General features: G+C 39.1%; 1 protein-coding gene across 3 annotated transcripts in view; it reads right to left on the bottom strand.

Moving 5' to 3' along the window:
• Positions 1–568: 568 nt before the first annotated feature.
• LOC145359170 (glucocorticoid-induced transcript 1 protein-like) overlaps positions 569–17,816 on the bottom strand; it is a 58,257-nt gene continuing 41,009 nt past the window's right edge. For 2 of the 3 annotated variants that reach the window (XM_080213604.1, XM_080213603.1), the window contains exons 3-8: positions 16,934–17,023; positions 9,352–9,468; positions 8,455–8,598; positions 6,767–6,986; positions 5,641–5,761; positions 569–3,373 (exon numbers count right to left, since the gene is read on the bottom strand). In XM_080213604.1, the coding sequence (XP_080069730.1) occupies positions 3,013–3,373; positions 5,641–5,761; positions 6,767–6,986; positions 8,455–8,598; positions 9,352–9,468; positions 16,934–17,023 (1,053 nt within the window). In that variant the 3' untranslated portion in view covers positions 569–3,012. The remainder of the gene's footprint in view (positions 3,374–5,640; positions 5,762–6,766; positions 6,987–8,454; positions 8,599–9,351; positions 9,469–16,933; positions 17,024–17,816) is intronic. The other variant, XM_080213605.1, reaches the window with a different exon arrangement.

Here is a 17,816-nt window from a genome sequence, read left to right on the forward strand (position 1 = left end):
TAATGTTCTTATAACGTTGTGCGCACCAGAGTGGTGTTGTTGCTAGGCAGAACACAACCTCCTCCAGTGGTAATAGAAAAATCAAGATATTTTCTACACCTCTAAAGACATGCAAGCTCTTCTACGTCACAACCAATTTAGGACAATCTTTAAAAGTCTATCAATCCTTTTTAGATGCGTTAGTTGCTGCAATGCAGTGTACAGAAGACTTATTAAAACAATAATTAACTGACCAAGTGCAGACAGAACTGTATCTTGAGTTGCACAATATTTTACTTTGGACTACTGTGTACTGAATTCCAGAACAAAACTCGGAGGCCAAATTTTAACTGAAAATAAAGCTAAAATGGCACTCCAAATATTTGGTTCACCAAGGATCAAGGAAACAACTGTCACATTTATACTTGACAATCTGGTGATTCGTGTGCCAATACCAATATTGGGAATTGACAGCTATTTTACTTCACAAATATATATCCTATAATCAATACTTGGGGGGGGGGGGGGGGGGGGGGGGTGGTGTGTGTGTGTGTGTGTGTGTGTGTGTGTATATATATATATATATATAGAGAAGGCCAGATGTTTCATTGAACCTCCAATGTGCAATGTAATAATTGCACTGCATTGTTCAACTTTGCATCAAGCCTCTCTCAAAGGTCATCATGAAGCACAAACCAATACGTTAGGACACTTACTGTCTAGTTTCACTGCGTAGGCAATGGAAAACAAAATTACAGATTGAGCTGAAACTCAAAACTGCACAAACAAAGAACACGCCATGACACAATTCTTTTGGGCACTCCACTCAAATTTGTTTCCGAAACCATTATTAACCACACAATCTTCAATGTGAGACGATAAGATTAAAGAATCTAAATGCTGGTGCTTTTATTTTGACAGGCTCTGTATCAGAATATACCTGCAAATTAAACTGGAATGCAGAGGAACCAAGCAGTTTTTTTTTAATACATATATATCTGTACACTTCGCTTTTAAGCTAGAGGTTTCAGATAGTTACTTTCTTTTAATACCCAAGTTAGACCTTAAATGAAGTTAGCCCTTTAAATGGGTACATCAATTGTTTAAATAAATACCAAACAAAAAAACACATTTCTGTATATGTAAGCCCAGACTTATATTAAGTAAATTTAAAAATACATTTCAGTAGAAAAAGCATTTGAAACAGTGACAATGAGAAAAGTAAAGTCAAACAGATTGCTGTTAGACTAACAGGTGCAAATAAACCTTGTGCTCTTCACTTGTTCCCTCTTTGTCCCTTCAAAAAAAAGCCAAACTATTTTTTAGTAGTGAATTGAATTAAGCCATTTGTTTAAATTGCTGGAGCTAAACTTTATTCTCAGTAAGGAATTTTCAGCCTAATGTTTAAAGTCTTAAAATTTTGTTTCATATGACTCAAAAGAATAGCAATTAGATGCAGAGTACTTCCGAACAGACAGGCCCAAATCTTGGCTAATAGTTTTAAATGCATCCATAAAAAAATCCTCCCCAACATGTAGACAAAAGTTCACAATGTGTTTACTGGTTGCAGCAGTCAATCTACAAAAGATTTTGAATATTTAACATTTGGCCAGGAAATGTATTCTGTCGTGTAATATGCAATAGCAGAATGCAATATACACCATAGCACTTGTGTGCTGCATCAAGGAACTGAAGTGTATACCAGTTAATTGCACAGGTTAGATCAGTAGAACTGCAACACCAATTCAGGTGCATTTAGATTGGCTCCCTAACTTGATTTTAACTTAGCCCAGTTACCTTCCGCACAAATGCTATATTTAACCCAAACAAATTTAATCAATTCCCAATATTTTTGAGTTGTTAACCTGATAGATCTTTAAAATGAAGTTTTGATTTTAAAATACCCTCCCTGCTCCTCTGTGGCATTATCAGGATGTTTCGGGGGTAATTCATTCTCGCCCAGTCTCAAATCAAAAAAAAGAGAAATGAGCAGCAATAATTTTTTGCTCAAACATTGGATAAACTAGAAATTTAATTTCCCCATGGCATCTTCATTAATAGGCTTAAGTTGTATCCTTGTACACCTTTTACCCACAAAAAGATACGAGTAACAAGGCTTTGAAGCAGATCAAACACCATTCACAGTTCAGTTTCTTTGCTGAGCTTATACAAGCGTCAGATTGGCAGGAAACGTACTTGCTGTTACAGGATACTTGCTAAATTCCAGTATTTCACTGTGCTCAATTGTTCAGCAGCACGCAATGGTCTATACTTGTATCAATTCTAATCAGTAACCTGGGATTTCTAATTAGATTTAATATTCTACAACCTTTCAAATCAACAGCAGTTGCACATGTCACTGTACAGTGTAGTACACCGCTTAAAAATGCTAAACCTAATGCTTTTCATAAAGTAAAGAGCAAGAAAGTTATTTAAGGAAAAGCTTCCAATGTGCATTTAATATATAAACAAAATTTATTTTCTAAATACTGTAGCAGTCTCACACACAAGGTACTATGAGGTTAAAAGCTGACTGAAAAAATACCCCAGCAAAAAAAGTGGCCAACATTTACAATGGTCCTATGTCATTACATTTTTCCCCCCAAGGTTAAGCTTGTGCTTACTGAAGTTGCACCTGCAACATGGGTTCAAGACAATAAAGTAAAATGTACTGCCATGGTTTAAAAGGTAAATGAAGAGCTAGCAGACATTTTTTTAAAAACTTAATTTAGCATATAAATGCCTAAAGTTTCTATTCACACAAGCTGTTTGACAGTTTGGTGCTAAACCATGTACATTCAGCACAAAATCTTTATACGCAAATCCTAATATTCGGTCCATTCTCCCCTTACAGATGAATGCTTCACTTGTTGGTTTAGCATCAGTCTGCTTACAAACAAAACAGTTAAATCCGCATTCAAGATACAAATACATTTAAAACTAAGACAGCCAATAATCGGTAGTATTTAACACCATAAACTTGCCAGGGGGTAAGTTTGCAGTCAGCTATTTACCTTTTGCAGATTTGCCAATCTAAATTACTAATGAGCTCTGGAAAAAGGCACCTTCTTCAGCCTGAGCAAGTTTCCAAGGATCAAACTGTAGAGGTTGTTCCTTAGAAAGCTCAGTAAAGTCTGTGGTCCCTGAATCCTCCGATGATTGCTGGAATGAGACCTGAGTTGTAGACTGGCAAGAGGTCAAAGTGCTCGGTGATACCCCTGTGCTTGGAGAGGTTGATGAAGCGGATGTTGGCAAGTGCCTTAATATCAAGTCAACAGTTGGTAAAAGAGGCTTAAGAATATGGACTGGGCAGAAGGCAGAGCCAGTGGGGTTGAAGTTAACTTTGTTTTTATCTGGACACGAGTACAGCAAAGCCTGGCCAAAGGAAATCGCCCTGAAAAAAGAACATAAATAAGTCACAATTATATTTAATTGAACAGATTTGAAAGCATTTTAGCCCAGATAGAATTACTTGCATTCAAGATGAAATATGATAGTTTATCATAATTTACAGACTGAACTTATAAATCTAAATATTACATTAAATGAAACTGTACCACCGGTATTTTGTTACCAGTTTGCCTTAAGGTTAAGCATTGTAACTGTATTCCTGCAGCTAAGCAAACAAAAAAATCAGCTCCACAGCTTTATTCCTGTTCTCACAGGATTTTGTACAGCAACTATCTAGAAATTTTCACACACTATACTATTTATTCAGGAATATGCTGCTGACGATGCTTTAAAAGCTCTGGTCAGATCACACTTGGAATACTGAGAGCAATTTTGGGCCCCATATCTATGCAAGAACGTGCTGGCATTGGAGTCCAGGGGTTCACAAGAATGATCCTGGGAATGAAAGACTTGACATATGGAGCTTTTGAGGACTCTGGGAGTGTATTTGAAGTTTAGAAAGTTGAAGGGAGGATCTCATTGAAACTTATAGAATACTGAAAGACCTGGATACAGCAGATGTGGAGAAGGTGTTTCCATTAGTAAGAGAGACGAAGATCCGAGGCACAACCTCAAGAGTAAAGGGATGATCCTTTAGAACCAAGATGAAGAGGAATTTCTTCAGCCAGAGGGTGGTGAATCTGTGAATTCGTTGCCACAGAAAGCTGTGGAGGTCAGTTCATTAGCGTATTTAAGACAGAGATGGATAGGTTCTTGATTGGTAAAGGGAGCACAGATTCTGGGGAAAAGATGGAGAACGGGACTGAGAAACACAGCCATGATCAAATGGCGGAGCAGACTCAATGGGCCAACTGGTCTAATTCTGCTCCTACTTATATTAGAGAAAGACAAAATATGCCAAAGTAAAGATCAGCCAAATCCTCTCAAAAACACACTAGTCTGTGCATATTATTTCACAATGTCACAAACCTATCTTGTCCTGCCTCTCCATTTCTTATTCCATCCAATAACTTCAAAACATTCTTTTGCAGCCAGACAGAAAATGACTTCCAAAAGTTTTGATCCAAAGAAAATTTAGAATTATCCAACTGTGCATATCAGTTTCCAGGATTTTGGACACAGCACAAAATGTTCAAAGGGCAAGGTACAGTACTGAATGGTTTACAGAATACTTAGATTTAAACCCTACTAATCCAACAGCCTTTCAATTTCAATACCATTAAATGATGCATTGTAGCAGAACGGTCACTGTGACCAATGTGCACCTTGTTACACTAAGCTAGTTAGTTTGGAATTCAATCAGGCTACTGTTCCACGATCTGCACACTTTGAATATTCTGCACGTTGCGTTTTATTTACTTGTTCATATGCTAGTGAAATATTGATTGCTGACTATAACCTGCAGATTGGGGAGATAGGTTATCTAATCTATGACATTCAATATGGTTGAATTGTTTCTTTATGCAACAGCAGAATTTTAAAAGAGGGATCATGTGAGGCAGAACCTGATACGAAAGAACCAAACAGAATGAGGCCCAAGTGCATTGAACTGAAAGCCACCAGCTAAAACTTTTTTGCCAACTTAATTTAACTAGTGCAATGCAGCTCCTAATTTTTCAGTAAAAATAAAACATATGTTAATTCAAAACGACCATGCGGCTGGAATTTTGAGGTCATTCAAGCCAGTGGGATCTTCTTGTCCTGCCGACGGCACACCCTGATTCAAGGTTTCCTGGTGGCAAGAGGTGTTTTCAACAGCGGGACCAGAAGATGCCACCAGCAGCCAATGGTGGGCTACCTCCGCAAAACATGTGGCAGGTTGTGTGGAAAATCCCACCATGTCCCAAAACAGGTCACCTTAGCTTCAGAATTCTGCTTATCAATACTGCCTGAACCAGGACAGGAATGCATTTAGAGGCAGATAGAGCAATACTTAAGATAATAAAGGGGTCGGGGTGCATTCAGGTATCTACACCAATCCCTACACAACTCAAACAGACCCAAGGACTCTGAAAGCTTTAATAGGAAGAAAGTAAATGAGTAATCTATTCATGTATTTGGAAATATAGAAATCAAGTTAAGAAACACATGCTTAAAATAAACACCCCCAATCTCGAGCCCCACTAACAACATTGTGGAAGTTTGTAAGGAAAATTACACAAACTTGGCCAGCTTGAATGATCATAAACTTAAATGTTATATCAAATATTGACTCTGTCACAAGTGTTTAGATACACATCTTTTACTTACGGTGTTTCTTCAAATGCAGTCACCCGTTCACAGCCTTCTGGAGGCTCCCGCTGGAACATGTAGCTGTGGTTTGGTTTGGGAGAGGAAGCATACTTCAGGAGAGGGGAGCTTGTGCCACTATCTGTGTCATTGAAAAAAATGGGGGAAGTGACTTAGCAATGCTGGTTTCATAACCAAGACAGCTGGAATCCCAATTAAGAGTTTTTAAAGTAACAACATCAATGCTTTTGTTGAAATGGTTCAGTGGACTCCAGAGAAGGGAACAGTTCTTAGAATTGCAGTCATACACATTTGAGACAACTTAAGCCACATTTTTCCATATTTCTGTATGGAACATCCTTCTTCAGTAAACAGCCACATATGGAATACTCAGCACTGCCCTAGTGCAATAAGGAGTCACTGAAAACTTGGAAATATTTGGGTCAATCAGGGCAAGATATAAAATAACAATCTAGAGTGGTTCACTTAGCAACATAAGTCTAATGTAATTTCACATTTGTTGGTTGACAATATCAGTACATTACTGACCAGCTAACTGGATTGCTTGAATTCACAAAAACTGTCAAAGTGTCATTAGTAGCTGAACAAACAACGAAAAACTATAGCTCAGAGGATATGTGACTCTGCAAAAACCCACAAGAAACATACTGCAAAAGGAGATACATTTACAATGTGCTTCTTACACATTGGACAGTTTTGTGAATATTGTCCTGTATTCTCAGTCTCATCTGTATTCTTATCTAAGTTAATCATTGCTCGCCCATATATTGCTTAAACATGCACTGGATATAATACTATTTTGAACTGGACTAGACAAAAATGCAAAATAAGCTTCAATTTCAGTCAGCACTGAGCTACACAATACACCTTTGTCTAAGGTACATCAGGCAAACATAGCATCAAGCATGGCTCCAATGCTATTAAAACTGACTAAATTGCTGACACATTGTGTAGCATTACAGGACAAGTGCATGACCACAATGGCAGAAAATTACTCAACCCATGTGGCCATAACCTGTGAGCCAGCTCTCCAGGACAGGCGAGGGGAAGATACATTGAGTCATACTTTATTATAAGCAATTTAGGTGGAAGAATTATCTCCTATATCTGTGCACTATGATCTCACCTTTGTCCCGAACAAAAAATGATACATCTTCTATAATACAAGGCCCCTCTTCCTGGCTTCCATTCGGATACGAAGGAGAAGGGGATGGGGACGGATATGGAGAGGGACTACTATAGCCACTGGTCTGTTCAAGAGGGATAGGGGAGGGTTCACTCTGAGAACTGCTGCTGTGTCGTTGAGAAGGGAAGGGTGCCCTGTGCCCATCAGGTGCATCCATTATCTACAAAAGAGATGTAGGAAAGAGGAAAATCAGTGATTCAAGATAAAGGATTCCAAATCACAATGATTAATGAATATAATAATCTAGTCCATCCTGCACGTAAAATGCTTGGCTGCAATTTTAACAAGATTTATAAAATAAAAAACTGTTTATATTTGCTTTCATCAAGCATTCCATGTTCTAGGTAAATTTCTGTTGGCAGTCATAGCCACTGAACCAGCTGAGCTTGCAAGTAACCACACCACTGACTACATGATTTAAACACCACAAATGCTCCTGGCCAAAGACAGTGCATTAGATAGATTTGGTCGGTAGAATGTTTGCTCACAAGTCTGAAGATTCAGTGCAATCACCACATCAATTTTCAGCTCGCAATGCAAGAATAAGGCAATGCTGCATTGTTGGAGATGCTATCTTTTAAGTGAGGATTGATGTTAAAGCTTTATTGGCTGATCTGCCATTGATTGAAGGTCTTCTGATGTTACAGCCACTATTCTTCCCTTAAAGTCAACAGCAGAAATTAACCAGTCACTTAACTTATTACTATCTGTCAAATCTTGAAGTTGGAATAAACGGCTGCTGCATGTGTCTTAGTCACTGCAAAAGTAGAGCTCATGACCTGCCTCAGCCACAGAAGTACCAAGACCATGGCTCGGTTGTAGAGTACACCTCAGTGCTATGAGATCTTTCACACCCAACTACACAAGGTGGCAGGACCTCAAGTTTAATTTGATTTGAAAGACAACACCTCCAACAATGCAACATCCCCTCAGTACACCAGAGTATCAATCCAGATTATGTTCAACGCCTGGAGAGGAGCTGAAGCCTGTAACTTTGACTCCTACAGCTAAGAGTTTTATTAACTGATCTAAGTCAATTCTTTCTTCCATGGCCATTAGTTGAGGGATTTTACTTTATCCCCCATCCCAAAATGTTTAAGTCTTCACCTCACCCCAACTCTTTGCTCCCATCAAGCAACATTTTCAGGATTACGACTCCAGATTTCAGTAACTTTCAGCTATCTTGCACAAATGTAAAGTCAATGTCAGCATGCTCAACCACCATAGGAACATCACAACTGATTAAAACTTGTCTGCACACACTTTTGTAAAGGCTCACTGGACACTGAACATAGCAATAGCGGTTGCTAATGTCTTCTTGCCTAGCTCAGGGAGAGCCAAGCCAATTTCAGTATACCTTGGCCTACTCCACTGCAATTCTTGCCAACACCAGCAATCAAACCAGGGACATCATCCGAGATTGAATAGCTCAGTAATGCACCACACAATACATCTGACCTTCAGTTATAAAGGGAACAAATTCTCATGCAAGTTATTTGAAATTCAAGTACACATTCAATGGGAAAGTTTTGCAGTTAGGACTGGATGTTTGCATGAGGTCTAAAAATACTCAAGGGAAAAAATACATTCAAATGACTTAATCAGACTTTATTAATGAGACTACCTACCCTCAGTAACTCTTTATCCCCAGGTTCTTTAATAAACATTCCTTCAATTTCCTGATTTATTGCCTCCAAGCTGTTCCTAAGTCGTGGAATTAACTTTGTGATGGCAAGGTTTGCTGGCAGAATGGGCACAAACTTAGAAGGTCCCTTTCAAAGACAAACATGTTACATTATGAGAAACGGCAATGCAAGTTCAATGAACATGACAATTTTACAGTTAAGTGCACATAATAGAATGGCTTGTTCATCCTCAACGGATCTATACTAAACTATCCCGCTTTGGTCAAATATTCAAAACAAACATGCCCTTGGGAATCTTCCAATGTTTTATTTTTATTAACTATACTTTGCCATTCAACACAGAGGGTAAACTTAATCTAACAAAACATTGTACATTTTTAAGCCTCATCCGTTTAAGCAGCATGATCTATTCATTGAGGTAATTAAACAAAAATGTAAAAGATAAAAGTCAACTCAGAAGTAAAAGTACTATTTCCTGATAGTGTGTGGATTGACCATCAAAGCAGACAATAAAAAGTGTGAAAAGGGAGCTCTCAAGATCTAATTCGACCTTGGTACTTTATTTCAATTTAAAATGAAAAGCAAACTAGAAATCTCACCTTACATTTCACTATTAAATGCATGAGGTCTACAGCGGACAGGCTGAAACCAGATTAGCAAACAATGCAGATGTTTCAATTATTCAAGCACTGCCTTTAATAAAGTGCCAATAGAACAACAGGCAGTAGGATTCAAGACATGCCACCCTATGACCATGTTCAAGATCTGTGCAGAAATGGCCAGAATAGGGTCCAACACAAGTCTGACATATAAGCAATTCCAATTATTATTTAAAGCTTGCTGAATATGGACAACTCCCATCCCACAAGAGCATCTTACCTGCTGTACCACACCCAGAGCTGCATGATCACCATGCAAAGGTGACTGACGCTCTTTATCCTTGCTGTGCTTCTTGCTTAGTTTAGTGCGTTGGAGTTGCTGTCTGAGCTTTGCAATCTGGTCAGGGACCACAAAAAAGAAAAGATGAATGAACATTTCAACAATGTTTTTACTTCATCCTTCTTTATAGGAATAGTATGTTCAGGGATCAATTTAACAATTTCCAATGCAAGGACGAATTCAGTACTTCTAATGTTCAAACATCAAGGAGGGCTTATAAGAAACCAACATCTAAAAAGAAACTAGAAGGATGGCTTGGATTATAACAGCACGATAAATGAGAAGCAAAGAGTTCTATAATAGAAACAAAGTGCTGGAAAGTCTCAGCAAGTCAGCAGCATGAGAGAAAAGTAGGAGTTAAGATTTTGAATCCACTATTACACTTTTGGAACTGAAGAGAGCTAGAAATGTGAAGGGTTCTATATTGTTGAAAAATAGGAGTGGGGTTAGAGGCAGGGTCAGACAGAACAAAAAGGAAGGTCAACGTGAGGCTCGGGAGTCATTAAATGACCAAGATGCCATGGAACAAAAGGCAAAGGAAGTGATAATGGATGTAGTTAAAAAATGAAGCATTGACACAAGTGTTAATTTACAATAAAGGATAATTTTGTCTGAAAGTAATAAGATGATACAGACTGGCACTTGCAAAACAAAAACAAAACAGAGGAGAGTTCATTGTCTGAAGTTGTTGAGCTCAATATGGAGTCCAAATGACTCTCAAGTGCCTAATCAGAAAATGAGGTGCTGTTTAACCTTAAATCGGGTTTCACCACAACACTGTAGCAAGCAGAGGAAAACAGAACAAAGAGGAAAAGTACAGTAGAGGAACAGGCCCTTTGGCTCTCCAAATGCGAGAACAGGAGCAAGGCGGTGAATTAAAATAACAAACAGCTGGAAGGTTGTGGTTATGCTTGTATTCCACAAAATGCAGTCTTCCCTGCTGCCAGACTTTTGAACAGACCTGCCTATTAATTTGATCTTTCTCGAAACCATAGCTATGACTAACATTCTGCACCCTCCTTCTTTGTATATGGGATGCTTCATTCATATAGCACGCAAGAAACACTTCTCACTATATAATAATACATGTGACAAGACTAAATCAAATCAATAATAACCCAGTCTGCATCTGATCTCGGCACAGAAAGGAGACCACATTGTGACCAGTAAATACTGTATACTAAATTGAAAGTACAAATAAAGTTCTGCTACAGCGGGAAGGAGCGCTGGGGGCCTTGGATAGCAAGGAGAGGGGAGATAAAAGGGTAAGTATTATACATCCTTACACTGGCAGTAAAGTCCATCTGATTGGAAACTCTGCAGCCCTTTGGACTCAATTGAATTCAACAACTTCAGACAATGAACAGTCTTCCATTTTACATTTTTTTGTCCAAGTAGCAGTCTTTATCTTGTCGTGCTTTGAGGGAACTGTCCTTAACGCTGGACCAAATCTTTATTTCTTCACTACTATGATGTTAGTGTACCTTTAAGGAATGTTTTGTTAAAATCATGTTCTCTGCAGTTGTAAGCAGTCCTTTCCAGTTTCTTTTTTCTCATTGCTGCAGGGCCATCTGCTAAAAGTCCTTTTATTGCTACTTCAATGGCTTAAATGGGGTTTTCTTTATTTTTACTCTGGGATCTTATGACCTTGCATTGTGAGGGGGAAGATTGATTAACATGTTAAAGCCAGGAAAAAACTAAATTCAATTTTAGTTTCGAAGAGGGTGGACATCAAGCTGGTTTTGGAAAAATCTGTTGTTAGCTAGAAGCAAGCTTCCTGGCCTTCCTGGAGAAGAATATCTGTTGTTTGTGGCTGGCTTGACTCGAGCATGTCCCTGGTATTTTGGGAAGCTGTTCTGACTCCAAGCTCGTCTGTGTGCTTCAGGAGAACTGCAGCATTCAACCAAAGGACTAAATTCCATGTCACGAGCATTAATCTTTGCTGTGTTAAATCTTGGCAAAAATTTTGTTTACGGGGATTTGTTTCATTGGAACAGTGTTTAGCTGTTAAGGTTTATACAATATCCTGATTTTTTTTCCCTCATTTGCAATTGGTAAAAAAGTTACTGCTTATTTTCTTTCTGTACGTTAACTATATACTTAAATCAACTTTGATAGGGTGGATGACCCTTTGTGGGTCACTGAACCATATGAGTGAAATATCTCATACCCACCCTAGCCAAATACAAAGTGCAAAACTTATGATCCAGAGGGACTTCATAAAACCCTTGAGTTTCTGACCTGAATTATAACACAACAACCATTACCATTCCCTTGCCCTTGGTTCCATGACATCTTTTGTCATTCAATCTCTCCCTCACTCTGGCCTATCCCTGACCTTCCCATGTTTTACGTGACCATCCCCAGATTTTCAATAGCATTAAATATTTCTTCTTCCCTTCAGTTCTGAAGTGCTTTTGGACTCAAAACATTAACTGTTTCCCGATCCACAGAAGTTGCCAAACTATTTTTTCCCCAACATTTTCCATGTTTATTTCAGATTTCCAGCATCCACAGTTTTTTTTTATCTTCATTCAAGGAGTTCTATAGTTGTGTAAAGATTAGACAATAGTCATACTGAGACATGCTGGGAATAAACAAAAACCTATCAAAGAGATAAGCCATTAGCAAGTCACAACAAAATACACTTCATTATTGCTCTTTATTTACTGTATCTGCCAGTTTAAAGATGCAACTGCTTTTCATTTAGCACTCAAATATAAAGCTATCATTTGTCTCAGGTTTTGGAGAGCTTGGCCCTGCATTTTTTTTATACTGCAGAACACTTCAAAGATGGTGAACAGGAACTTCATTTAAAAAAATGTGAATAAAACTCAAATTAAAGACTACATAAAAACAGCATTTAATTGAAGCCTTTGTATTTATTAAGTCAATACAAGCTGTGATGAGTGGCCAAATTAAAACAGTTTTGAAAGTTCTTTGTAAGGGTGAAAATTTAAAGGATTTGGGTATGTGCTAGCATGTAGCTGCAATGATTGAGCTTGCATCATTTTTAAAACAAAAATCATCCCTTTTAACTATCTTAAGGAATCACAATTTGCTTAGTGTTTCCAAAAGCAACTTTTTCACTTTGTAGTGAACACCAGGAAGACAGCCCAGGGCAGGACTGGGCTTCAACAAGATCCTATGCATTTGTTAGGAAGAATGGTTTGGGTGCTTTCCAAGAACCCATGGCAATCAATAGCAAAATGACTTCAGGTACGTTTCATTATCTGTTGAAAGTCAGAAACACAATGAAATGTATTCAGCTGCTTCTATGCACATTTCATTTATATGTCACCTTGCATGATTTTAGAACATCCTGAAATGTTTTAAAGCCAGTCAAGAATTAAGGGTAGTTACTGGTGTAACGTAGGGAAATGTGACCAATAATTCCACAAACAGTAATCAATTAAGTTGCCAGATGATTCCTGGTATGACCACAACATGCAAATTTCCCAGTTCATCCAATAGTGCTATTTTTACATTTACCCAAAGGGACAATCAGGCCTGGTTTTTAAAGTCTCAGCTCTTACATGGGAACTCTCATCTTCTCATAATGAAGCACTCCCTCAGTACAGCAATGACGTGTCAGCCTAGATAATGTAACAGGCTTGCCATCACGCTCAAGGGCAAGTAGGGATGATTAATAAATGTTGGCCTTGCCAGCAATGCTCAGGTTCCATGAAAGAATGCAAAATGGGCTTGAACCCATGACTTGTTGACTCAGGTGAGAATGCTACCACTGAGCCAAGGTCAACAATTATGGCATGTCTTGCGTTTTTTTCTACATGGAAAGATTACTGCACATCTTCCTGGCTGTCCTTGAAAACAGCACCAAGATCTGACTGCAATTCCTTACCCGAAAAGAAAATGTACAACTTTGGATTTTCTGCAAAGGTTTTGGTCCACTTGGAGTTCCTTGTGTGTTAGTAATGTTGAGCCCATGCATTGTAAGGTTACAGATTAGAAGATTGCCACAGTTTTCCAGTTCATTACTATAAGATCCGAGTTTCAAACACACGTATTCTTGCATTTTTTAAAAATCAATTCAAGGATTACTTTGCCACACTTCCATTACATTATATGTACATTTCCCCAACAGATAAGCTTTGGCCCAAGCCTCTTCCATATCCAGGCACATCTCTCTCCTCTGATGGGGGAAGTATATCTTTACCATTTGCCAGAAGTGATCAAGGCAGTCATAAGTAATTGGCACTTGGATAATACCTTCCCATATCCCTCAAATATTTCAAAGTACTTCATGATAATGAAATGCTGAAAAGTGCAGTCACTGTTCAATGAAGCTTGCTTTCGAAAAAAATAATTATAGTTCAGCTCCTTGGATTTCCAGGCACTAAAAATCAATTCATAGTTCCATAAATATGTGAAGCGTCATATTAACTTCAAGAGAAAGGGAGAAAAAAATCCTGGCATTCATAGCTCAGAATACAGCATGGATCATGCTACACCTAAGCAGTAAAAGTAAAGTTGCTATAGTTCCAGATGACCAAAGGCTGTGCTTCCCTTTCAAGGGGAGAGCTGACTGGTGGTGATTTAACCCGATGATCACCACACCTCAGACAAGGAGCAAAGCTGATGTCAAGCCGGTGCAGCATGGTGGTTCAATTCTGGCCTCAGGTCAGTTTGTGTGGAGTTTGCATGTTCTCCCCGAGTCTGCACAGGTTTACTCCGAGTGCTCCAGTTTTCTCCCCTAGTCCAAAGATGCGGTTAGGTTGATTAGCCATGCTGAATTGCCCCTTAGTGCCAGGGGGACTGGCAGGGTAATATGTCAGGTTGCAAGGATAGGACTTGGGTGGGATTGCTGTTAGTGCAGGCTTGATGGGCCAATTGGCTTCCTCCTGTACTGTAGGGATTCTACGAATCAAACCCACACTGTTGGTGGCACTCTGCATCACAAATCAGCAATCCAGGCTAATGAGTTAACTGACTCCCCATGTAAGCAGTCACAACATGAATATCTGTCAGAGCAACCAGAGTCCTAATTGCTGCAGTTAGCAGACTCCTACTGGAAATATTTTTGGAGTGTAGGTGATAAAATAGTCATTACACAACAGATTTCATGGTCTTCAAAGATTTCAGTCATTGAACTAAGGCAGATGGCAATAACCAATTAAATACAAGCCAAAGTTGCCCATGAAACAAATTGGATATGTTGTCTTGCTGTTGCAAGGAACATTATTTCTCATAGGTCTGTGAAACTGACAAGCTATGCTACTGAACCACACCATTTAGAAGCAGTTTAATAGATTTCTGCTATAAAGAGACCTGCCAAAAACTATTTTAGTCATGATCTGTCCCATGCAGTAAAATCACATAGCTGCACTGCGCTCAGTAAAGGAAATTCTTTTTAATCCAAGGTCAGTTAAAACTCCCAAATTTAGCAATTATTGAGTGAAGCAACAAGCAGAGGGCAGGAACTTCAGTTGTTGTTTTCCCAAATGACTCAGATATACTCTAGTTGACCAATTTGTAAGTTATCCTTTTGTCTCTGGGCCACGAACAAACAAAAGCTCCAAGCCCTCACCCACAGAATTGGACATATATATTGGGGGCAAGCTATTAACAGATTGCAGTGAGACTATTTCCAGCCTTGCATTCAACTAGCAGGGATTAGCTGATCCAGCATACGACCTCCTCATCTGCAAGGCAAGGCACAGTGTCAGAAAGTTGACCTGAAACTGAGCAAGTTTAATGCTCAGGATCACCGAATTCTAATACACAGGAATGAAAACGAGTACCTTGTGCCCCTCAAACAGGCTGGGCAGCCAATTCAGTCATCACAGCTTAAGTGAGAAAACAAACTGAACATTGCATTTTAACACTAACCTTTTGGAAAGATTAGATTCAATTCCTAGTCACAGCTATTTCACACAATCATACAGCACAAAAGAGAATCAGAGCACAAAGCCATGCAACCAATCATGCCTATGCTAGTTCTTTCAAAAATCTACTTCAGTCTCATTCCTTGGCTATTTAGCAATAGCCCTACGATTTTCTTTTCAAGTATTTATTCAATTTGCCTCTCCCACCCTTTCAGACATTGCATTCTCAGTTCTCAGATAATAACTCAGGTGTTGAAAAATAAATTCTCATTACCCTGCTGGCTCTATTGCCTCATACCTTATATTCGTCTCCTGTGTTTACTGGTTCTCTTTTCAACATAAACTGTACTCCAAAGCCTTCAATTTTAAATACCTCCATTATACAACCACCACCTCCTACCCGACCCCTTGAGATGACCTTGCAACAAAATACCTGCACTATCACCAGGATGGCTCATTCCATCTCCAAAACATTGTCTGTCTTCAATCATCTGCTGCTGAAACCTTTATTCACACCTTTGTCATCTCTAGACTTGACTTTTCTAATACATGCCTGGCTGGTCCCCCACATTTTATCTTCCGTAAACTTGAGGTCATCCAAACCTCTGCTGCCCATGTCTTAACTCACAGGACACCCATTTCACTATCATTCCTGAGCTCACTGACCTACATTGGCTCTTCGTCAAGTAGCATCCTGACTTCAAAATGCTCATCCTTGCTTAAAAATCACATCACGGCCTCATCCTTTCCCATCTCTAATCTCCTGCAGCCCCAAAACCCTTGAGACATTGGCATTCCATGGTGGCAGTAGTGAGCACTGCCACCTCCCAGTACCAGGGACTTGGGTTCAATTCCAGCCTTGGGTCAATGTGTGGAGTTTGCACATTCTGTATCTTGGTGGGTTTCCCCGGGTGCTAAAGTTTCTTCCAACAGCCCAAAGACGTGCAGGTTAGGTGTACTGGCGATGCTAAATTGCTCCTTAGTGTCCCAAGATGTGGAAATTAATGAGGTAAATGCAAAGGGTTAGGCCTGGGGAAGGTGTTCAGTTGGAGGGTCAGTGCGGACTAAATGGGCAAAATGGCTGCCTTCTACACTGCAGTGATTCAACGATTTTTAACTCTGGCCCACTTAAAATTGTACTACCATTAGTGGTCATGCCTTCATTTGTTTACACTCCAACTTCTATAATCTGCTCCTACAGGCCTTTGCCACTCTACGTAGTTTTCTTTCCTCCTTTAAGACACTCCTTGAAGTTTAGCTTTGACCAAGCTTTAGATCATCTTGCTCAATAACTCATTGTGCTATCCTATGACAACAGCTTAATTTAAATTAACAATGAAAACACCCACAAACACATCACAGGAGCATTGTCAGACAAAACAGGTCACCCAGCCACAAAAACGCAGTCAAAGAGTGGAGCAATTATTTGTTGTTTTATCATGCAAGGCGCCTTGGAACATTTTACATTCAAGGCATTTTGTTGCCCTGTCTTTACCTAAAGCAATTCCACTTCTCCGGTCACTCCAAATAACTACCACCTCTGACTATTTTTCCCATGTATTCCTGATCATGTGAACCGATACGATCAATTCTAGTATTTCAGTATGTGCAGGTTGATGATAAACATTTAACTTGGGTGGCAACAACCTCAAGAGCTACATCAATTCTAATCTCACCTCTTTCAGCTGATCTGCACTGCCCCACGATGCAGAACGTTTGTGAGAGTTTTTCCTCTTCAGGCCTATTTCATGCCAGGTGCTAGGAGTCTGAAAGCATGAAGAAACCCTTTGATTAAAATACTCTGCTCACTGTTTAAAATGGAACAAAAAAAATTAGCATTCAACAGATAAATACAAAGCTAATTTGTTTCTAACCACAGCATTCTGCCAGACCAGACTCAAACTATTCTAAGCACATCTTTACTACTAGACATTTAAGCTGCATAAAATTCCACAGGGTATTTACATTCAAGGTAAAATACTCTTATTATGTTCTGTAGTAGCACAAAAGCAATACTGCCAACTCAGCTTTAACATTGCTAAGATAGCCATTAGCAATCTCAAAACAGGAACAAAATAAGCAGTTTGGCATGTTATATTTTAGATAGTTGGGTGGGGCAGGATAACTACCAGAAGAAGCTCTGCACTCCTGTGAAAGAAACTGTTTCCAAGCAGATTGTGTATGTAGACTTTACAATGGTGAACGTGGAGATGAAGGAACTCCTATCTACACAAGAAGAAATGGAAACTCTGGATGCTTTTTGTAGGGAGAAAAAACCTTCAATTTGGGAGTTTCTAGACATGCCCGTGCCCAAGCAAATGTGGTCTGCATCTTGATTTAAAACAAATAATTGCCTTGATTTTGGTGGAGGTGGACGGGCGTGCCGGAATTTACAAATAGGGTAAATAATTTGGCACAATGCAACATTCCAGAATTGACTGTCCGCTTCAATACTCAACATCTGTAGCAGGATTTGTACTTTGGCTGTAATGTCCTAGTCATTGTGGCCATGCAGACATGATCACAGCAACAAATTGGTCAAGAGATTAAGAATATTTG

Source organism: Carcharhinus amblyrhynchos, chromosome 27 (assembly GCF_965287045.1).
Source record: "Carcharhinus amblyrhynchos chromosome 27, sCarAmb.v2.hapA, whole genome shotgun sequence".
NCBI classification, from domain to species: Eukaryota; Metazoa; Chordata; class Chondrichthyes; order Carcharhiniformes; family Carcharhinidae; genus Carcharhinus; species Carcharhinus amblyrhynchos.